The 8444-nt window shown below is 54.3% G+C and overlaps 1 protein-coding gene across 1 annotated transcript in view; it reads right to left on the bottom strand.

The window, feature by feature from the left end:
* Window positions 1-2833, bottom strand: part of SKOR2 (SKI family transcriptional corepressor 2) — a 34034-nt gene extending 31201 nt beyond the window's left edge. Inside the window, exon 1 of the mRNA XM_044240987.1 lies at window positions 236-2833. Within this exon, the coding sequence (XP_044096922.1) occupies window positions 236-2833 (2598 nt within the window). The remainder of the gene's footprint in view (window positions 1-235) is intronic.
* Window positions 2834-8444: the final 5611 nt, after the last annotated feature.

Here is an 8444-nt window from a genome sequence, read left to right as displayed (position 1 = left end):
GTAGGAGGGAATCGAGGTCCCAAAGCCTTTGAAAGGCTTTGTAAAAGAGAGACCAGAAACCACACTTTTATGGAGGACCATTGGCTGTAAAGAAGCCCTCCCAAACACACTGAATATTTCATTTCTGTGGGGAAATCTGGTGATTCATCTTTCCTGCGCATATGTAACTGATTCAGCCTAAAGGTGCATTTAAATAATAATAATTAGCTTGAAGGAGCCTAAAGGGGATATTTACATCTTTGTAGGAGGGCTGCTCCTCCAGTGATGGATGGTGGACGGGGCTGCCCGGGCTGCTGCTACTGCCGCCGCTTGCTTTCTGGGAGGCCAGAGGCGGGGGCGGGGGCGGGGGTAGGTCTGAGCCACCGGGGTCACCCAGTTTCCCGTCCTCCTGAAGCAGCCTGGAGGAGTTCAGGGCGAGTGGGAAAGCGCCCGGCGCGGCCGGAGCACGGTCCCGGCTGCTCCCCTTCTCTGACAGCCCTCGGCCCTGGAGGTACCGGCCGCCCCCGACTAAGGGGTCCGCTAGCAGGACTCCCGTCTCCTCATCTTCCTCCTCCTCCTCGTCAGGGTCTCGACCTTCCTCCTCCTCTTCTTCGCCCTCGGGGGGTTTGTGGCCCTCTACGTCCACCTCCTGCTCTTCTTCCTCGTCATCCTCGTCCTCGGAGCTGTCCTCGCTGGGGTAGCTGCAGCTGGTGCCCCCGGGGGACAGAAGGCCTCGGTGGTGCGGCTGCAGGGCCAGCGGGGGCGGCGGGGGCGGGGGCGGCGGCGGGGCCGGGTGGTGGCGCTCAGAACCCGGCTCGTCGGGCTGCGGGGGTAGTAGCAGCAACGGTGACGGCGGCTGCGGGGGATGATGGTGGTGGTGGTGGTGCGGGTGGTGATGGTGGTGGTGGTGATGCGCTTGGGCCGAGTGTGGCGCTCCCGCGGACGCCCCGTGCAGCTTAGCCAGGCTCTCAGCGTCGTCCTTGCCGCCCACCGGCCGGAAGGCGCTCGAATGGTGGTAACTGCCTCCGCCCGCCTTGCGGCCCTCCAAGAGGTGCGGATGGTGGGGTGCGGGCACTCGGGCTCCCGCGGGGCCCGCTCCAGTGGCCGCGGCCCCTGCACCGGACACGGCGCCGGGCTCGGCCGGCGGCGTGGAGCCCGCGCTGCAGTCCCCACCGCTACCGCCCGGGGGCGACTCGAAGAGAGTGTCGCGGGGGCCCGTGCCCCCAGCAGGAGGCGGAGGGCCGGAGCCCGGGCCGTTGGCTACCACCGGAGGGGGCTGACCCGGCGGGGGCGCAGCGTCTGCGCTCCCACCCGCGCCGCCGGGCTCGGCCAGGTCCAGGAAGGCCTGGCGCAGCAGGGCAGGGCTTTCTCCAAGCGCGCAGCCGAGAGCCGAGGGCGGCTGGGGCGGGGGCTGTAGGTAGGTGGGCACTGGAAGCCCGCCTGGGGTCCGCGGAGGCCAGAACATGCAGAAGGGCGGGTAGAAAGCGTCCTTGCGGCCTGCGGGCCAGAAGAGGCCAGACAGGCCGGCCTTCGGCGTTGCGCCCGCACCGCCCGCGCCCCCCAGGGCCTCGGCCGCGGCGCCCGCGTCCTCCTTCTTGTGGCACAAGCCGAAGGCGGCGGCTGCGGCCGGGAAGGTGTAGGGATGCGGGAAGAGCCCCCCGCAGCCCGGGAACTTCTGCAGCACTCCCCCGAAAGAGCCCTTGCTGGGCACCGGAATGACCGGGTAGCTGCGCGGGCCTTTGGCGCCAGCCGCCGCGCTCGCGCCCGCGCCGGCGCCAACGCTGGTCACGCAGCCGCCCCCGGCGCCGCCCCCTCCCGCCCCGGCGCCGCCGGAGGCTGCGGCTACCGAGAGGCTGGCGGCGGCGGCCGAGAGGCTGGCTGCAGCCACGACGGCCGCCTCCTGCAGCGAGTCGTCGTCGTCGTCGAAGCGCGGCCGCTTGTGATGGGCGTGGGGCGCGCCAGCTAGCTCGGCCAGGGGTGGAGGCGGCGGCGGGGGCGGAGGCGCCCCCAGCAGGTGCGGACCCAGTAGTCCCCCGCCTCCAGCCACCGCAGCTGCCGCTGCCACGGCGGCCGCCTTGACGGAGCTGAGCGGGTGGCAGGCGGGGTGTGCGCCCGGCTGGGGCAGCGCGCGCTTTCGGCTGCCGCCGTTGAACATGGCCTTGACATCCTCCCAGGCGAAGACTAGCTCGTCCTGGGGACTCTTGTCAGTGAGTTTGAGATGACGGCGCCACGAGTTGAAGTTGGCTGCGTCCGGCTGCGTGTACTTGGCGTCGGGCGTACGGTGCGAGTGGAAGATGAACTTGTTGGGTGAGAAGTACATGTTGCAGTAGCTGCATTTGATGCACTTGGCGCGGGAGCTGTTGTAGCGCGCGGGAATGAAGCTTCCGCGGCAGCCCCAGGCGCATTCGTGAGACACGTCGAAGGCGAAGTTGTCGGGCAGCTTGGGGGGCCGGTTTTCGCCAAGGAACGACTTGCACAAGCGCTCGGCTTCTCGCTTGGTGATCATCCCGCAGCGGCGCGATGAGATAGGCATGGCTCCGGCGCGCCGCAGGATCTCCAGCTGCACCGGCGTGCACTGCACGCACGTGATGCCCAGCGCCACACGACGGTTGTGGATCTCGTTGTAGCTGAAGTTCTTGAGGAGAGTGTTGGAGATCTGTGCCAGACACAGGCGCTCCTGCCCGTCGATCACCAACGACACGATGGGAATGCCGTAGAGGATCACCTGGCCCACCTGGTTGGGTTTGAGATTGGCGTGGCCTGGCCGCGGCTGGCTCAGCGCATCGGGCTGGAAGGCGCTCGACGGCGATGCCAGCAGGATGTCGTTGGGCCCTGGCAGCGGGCTGGAAGCCATTTCCTCCGCGGCGGAAGCCCGGGCCCAGCCCTCCGGGTCTGTCTCGGAGACTGGAATGGAAAGGAGAAAGCGTTTACTAGGAGCCTTTTCAGTCTAAAACAGAGGGATGAGTTGACTTGCTAACTAAACAATTATAATGACTCCCTTGCTCTGGCTAAGACAAGATTAGCGCTGGGCAAAGGGACCAAGTTTCAGACATAGAGGTCATCCCTCTTAGTTGTCTTCAAGGTTGTCTGTTGGAAATGCAGGGGTTGGGAATTACTTTTCTTCTATTCTAAACATCCGAAGTAACTTAACTGTGGGTTTTAAAAAATGCAATCAATTCCTAAGAAACTCAAAAACGTATCCCCGATTTATAGACGCTATTAGAATGAAATGGCATACCTGCTAAAATTATAGAAAACTGGGGGTTGGTCATCAAAACCCCAATTTAAAAAGACCATTTACATTTGCTTAAAAATTGATTTTGGTTAAAAAAATAAATCCAAAACTTTAAAAAAGTGGTCTTTTTGTGGTACTTGTGGCTTCCGTGGGGGGAAATGCACTACTGCTTGAGACACAACTTATTAAAGCAAAACGAAATCCCTCCTCCCCCATCTTTGCCATTAGATATTTTGATACTGCAATTAGAATTTTTTTTGAAAGATAGGAAAATGTACAAAGCCATATGCATGATTGTCCAAAACAGGCCATCTTACTTTCAATCTTTCAAAAGCCACTTGCTGAACTCAGTGGTTCTGGTTCCAAAGATACAGTTTCAGAGGATGAAGTTGTAGATGTGTAGGTATTGAACAACTGTTTTCTGTCATTTCATGACAATGAACAAATAAGCACAGGTGATTTTGTGAAAGCCCAGAAACTGTGTAAAGAAACTAACAATTCGTGGCGATCGTTACTGGCGGGCTTTAAAAGACCAATTTCGTCGTGAGATGAACAACTTTCTGTGACACTTCTTTTTCTGATCTAGGTAGATATCTCTGTATATGTAAGAGGGAAAAGCTGACCCATGGTTTAGATAATTCATGGACCAGGTAATCCGCGGGAGTGTTGAAAGCAGAAGCCCGGGGTTGGGCCTGCGGTAAAATTTCTATCATCTTTGGTCACTGGGATACCATAAAACAGGGAAATATCCAGTAAATTGAAAACACACAAAAAGCAAGCGAAAGAAATCTTTGAGATAAACGCTGCTAAATCAAAACCAAACAAAGTTGTTCATTCCCTAGGAAGACAAGACAGTGACCTTTCCATAGCTACATGTCATGTGGGGTGCGGCTGCGACCATTACCTTTTGCCCTGATAAATCACCGATGGCTGGAAGCATTGCCACTCCTGGCCAAGTACACTGGAGTTTGCTATACAGCGATTTCCTAGGATATACTATCTTACCCTTTCACCCAAATTGCCATGTCCTTGCCCTCTCTGGGCCCCTGCGACATCTATCCCTATGCCTTTGCCCTGCTGCCCCCTGGATCCTCAGCTCTCATTACCTTCCGCGGCCTCCAGGAAGGCTGAACAAACCTCGACGCGATCAAACGAGACGAGAGCCTGGCTTGTCACTTCGGATGGATCAGAGACAATTTTTTCAGGGGACAGGGCGTTAAATGGCAGTTCAAGGCGCAGTGTGATACCTGGGCCTAACATCCGGCCCTAGCTTCACCGAATGGTCCTTCAATGCCCATTTCCCTCTCAAACAGGGTTCTCAGGATCTTAATGAGACCCTGGGATAACGGGAACTCTCGCTGCGGAGCAACGGCGCTCCGCGGGCCCGGCCCTGGCGGAGAGCTGACTTTACGTTCGAGACCCGCAATCTTAGCAGCTGTAGACTGGGCAGGGTGCCTCCACCTGGGTGTCCTCCACGGTCACCCCAAACCCTCCCAGAAACTCCTGTAAGAGCAGAGACAGAAATAAGAGGGTTGAGGTTGGGGGGGTGGTGGTTAAAGCGGGTCGGGGGAGAGGGGACGAAAGTTAGTTGACCTGAGAAGGGAAGCTGGCGAACTTGCCTGTCCGACTCAGGAGCCAACGACCCCCAACTTAACTCCCCTGGCTCCCAGACCAGCCGCCACCGCAGCCCGCCGCTGCCCCTCAGCGTAACCCGGAACACCCTGCCGCTGGGACGCTCAACTGTGTGCGGAGGCAGGGCCGGCGGGTTCAGCAGTACCTGGTAACCTTTAGGTGTCTTTACGCGCGAGGCTGCCGACCCATCTTCCGAGGGCGCTCGGAGGCGAAGCATCCAAGCGGGTCCTCGAATCCAGCGGGCGGGACTCCGGAGGGCTCCGTGTGAAGATCCTGGCGCTCGTCGGCGCTAATGGCGCTCGAACCCGGGCCCGGGGAGAACGACAGCCTGAATTGTGGCGGGGCGTCCCCTCGACCGCAGAAAGTGTGGGCGCGCGGAAACCCGCGGCAGGCGAGCCCCAGGTGGAGCGCAGTCTGACAGCGCCTTTCTCTGTCTCTGAACTCCTGTCGGACCGAGGGGACGCCACCCAGCGGGCAAGGTGACGTCACCGTCTCCCTGACACTCCACATTAAAGGGCTGGCATGTTACAGGGTGGGAGGGGGGAGGAAAAGCGAGATCGAGCCACATCGAGATCCTTTCTCAGCAGGCAAGAAAGCTAACACCTAACCAACCCTCAATTGACAACAACCTCTCCAACCCTGGAGCAAAAAACGCAGCCAATAGTGCTGTAGCAGCAGATCTGATTTAGGAGTGGAGAGTCGAACAGTATGCGTGCATCCTGGGGACCTGGATCCTGAAGGCCCGGGATTGTAGAAGGACGTCTCTAAATTGACTGTATCCCTGCCGGTTGCTGTCCCCTCCCCTTATTTCTCTGAGCCCCCCTCCTTCTTGAATGATTCCTCTGGTACACGGTGCAAACCAGTAGCCTCACTGTACCTCCGAAGACAGAGAAGCCACAGTCAGCTGGAGAATAGATTAACTTCATCGCCTCTTTTGAAACACTGCGAAATGAGAAAAAGGGGAGAAGTTCTGCGTGGGGTTCCCAGTCTAGACACTTGGAAGGAAGCATGAAGAGTGTCCTTGCTTTTGAATATATGTTTGCTTTTTAGGACAAGATACAGAAGGTCATTGCAACATTTTCTATTTTAGAAATTGTACAGTTAAGTAAGGACCCCAGTGAGTGTGTGTGTGTACTCATCTATCAGCTTCATTCAGAATAGTTCTCTAATCCATTTTATAAGACCCATGCAGGCCACCTCAGTGTAAGGAAAAGGCGAGTTCAGAAAGCAAGGAGGCCCCCAAACCTGACCCACATTGAGCAAGTTACCAATTCTCCCAGAAAAGTAGATTCCTCCAGGAATGTAGGATCCTACATAAAGTATGTAGGACCATACAGAAAGTAAAATAAAATAAAATAAAAGCAGTCAGGATGAGAAATAACCCTTCGCCATGGCTTCCCCAAGCTGAGACATGCCCTAAGATATAATGAAGTGTCAGTATATTGTCTCTTAACTGATCAGGTGTCAGGAGTCAAAATGACTATCCCTAGTTTATCAAAAAGGGAAAAAGCTATCTATTTGCAGGATACCAGCAGGGGTTGGGATTGGGAATCGTTAAAGTTTTTCCTTTAGTTTCATAACTGAATTTTCAACTGCTGCCTGGTAAACACACAGGCTTAGAATTGGGCCGTCACATTGCAGAAGTGATCAAACAAACTTTATTAGCCAGGCATTGGGAAGTCCAAGCAGACTCCATCCTAGAGCATTAACAATGAACCACCCTAAGTACAGAAGGGAAAATGAGCAATTTTAACACTTTACCAAAAGTCAAGAAAACCAAAGAGAGTGGATCAAACAGAAAAGTGAGAGAAGTAGGATTTGTGGCTGTCTTAAATCAAAATGCCAAAAAACAGTTTCAGAGTTATGAAAATTTTGACTTTTGGGGGACATAAGTTTTAAATGGCAGTGAAATAACTTTTTGCCCATTTCCTAGTTTCTAAAGGCATTAGCTGCACCAATTAGGCTCTGTCCAAAGGAGCTGAAGTCACTGAAGTGCTCCCTCCCAATTGCCTCCCAAGCCTTTCATTCTTTCTTTCATTCTCTGTCTCTTTTTTAATTTATTTGACAGAGATCACAAGTAGGCAAAGAGGCAAGCAGGAGGAGAGGAGGAAGCAGGCTTCCCACCGAGCAGAAAGCCGGAAGCAGGCTCGATCCCAGGACCCTGAGACCATGACGGGAGCTGAAGGCACAGGCTTTAACCCAATGAGCCACCCAGGTGCCCCCTCCCAAGCCTCCCATTCTTTTTTTTTTATTAATAAACATATGATGTATTTTTATCCCCAGGGGTACAGGTCTGTGAATCGTCAGGTTTACACACTTCACAGCACTCACCATAGCACATACCCTCCCCAATGTCAAGCCTCCCATTCTTAAAAAAAAAAAAAAAGAAAGAAAGAAAGAAAGAAAAGAAAAGAAAAAGAAAACACATTTTGTGCCTCCCCAGCCCCTTTGCCAAAAGAGTGTCATGGTCATTCACAAATCTTTTCCCTCCTAAGGCTGAAGGCCTTGTGCTTTTCTGAAGGTTCCCGAGCCAGGCCTCTTTTTTCCTACATTCCCTGTCCCCTCCCTGGGGTCAGGGTCTCCCTCAAAGCAAGGTCTGTCTTGGTTACTATTCCTAGAGCCCAGACTGCTAGAAAGAAAGTGTGTGCTGCTTGGAAAGGACGCCTGGCAATGGAGTGGATTTTAAGACTTGAAAATGGGGGTGTGTGTGAAAAGTCATACCAACTCATTAATGTACCCCAAGGCACCATGGGATCTTTCCTTTCTTATGGAACTGTTCTCATCTTTGTCCCAACCCCCCAAACTCCTTTTCCTCTTACAGATCCCTATTTTGAAACATGTTTTCAAAAACACCTTTCCTCGAAAAGAGAAACAGGATAAATCTTTGTGTTCCCTCCCACCCCAAATTACCCTGAGGAGTGAATCCACACTCAGTGGTACCTCTAGCCACCTCCTTCCCTTAATTTGTACATTATTTTGGGGGCTTACTGCCATACAAGTCTTTTCTTTTAATGCAGTAACATTTCACTGAAAAGGGAAATGTGTGATGTTAGGTTAAGTACATTTACAAATAATTCTAAGACAGTGCAAGATTTTATTCCCCCAATGAGTCTGGGTTCCTGTTTGGGCTGTCAGACCAATTATATTTTTGGAAGGTGAAGGTGGAGAACAGTTGTTCAAAGCCAGACCCCATGTTTCAGGGAATCTGCAGCTGGACTGCGAAATTATATTTTGTTTACATGTTTTGAGTCTGTGAGCAACTTTTTGCCACCCACAGTGTCTCTGACTTTTTTGCTTTCTCCTCAGTTTGAACAAGTCTCCTAGTGGTCTTCCACTGCCCTTCCATTTTCCTCTCTTGGGCCAGGGGTGCCTGATTCTTGTCAGTCCCTGTCCTCGCCCCTGGGACCGTGGCAGGCTCAGGGAGGAGCCGGCGGTGGTGGGAGGCGGCAGGTCTGGCTGAGTTAATCAATGCTTTCCTATTCGAGCTGACATGCATTTTACACGTCGGGACTCTCCTCAGCCGGCTAATTGATTCAAATTGTTTTATTGGTTAAACTGGTGTCACCCGTTTGCATGATGTATCACCACACAGAGAGGA

The sequence above is a fragment of the Neovison vison genome, chromosome 3 (assembly GCF_020171115.1).
Source record: "Neovison vison isolate M4711 chromosome 3, ASM_NN_V1, whole genome shotgun sequence".
Lineage (NCBI taxonomy): Eukaryota > Metazoa > Chordata > Mammalia > Carnivora > Mustelidae > Neogale > Neogale vison.
This window is presented reverse-complemented; position numbering and strand designations above follow the sequence as displayed.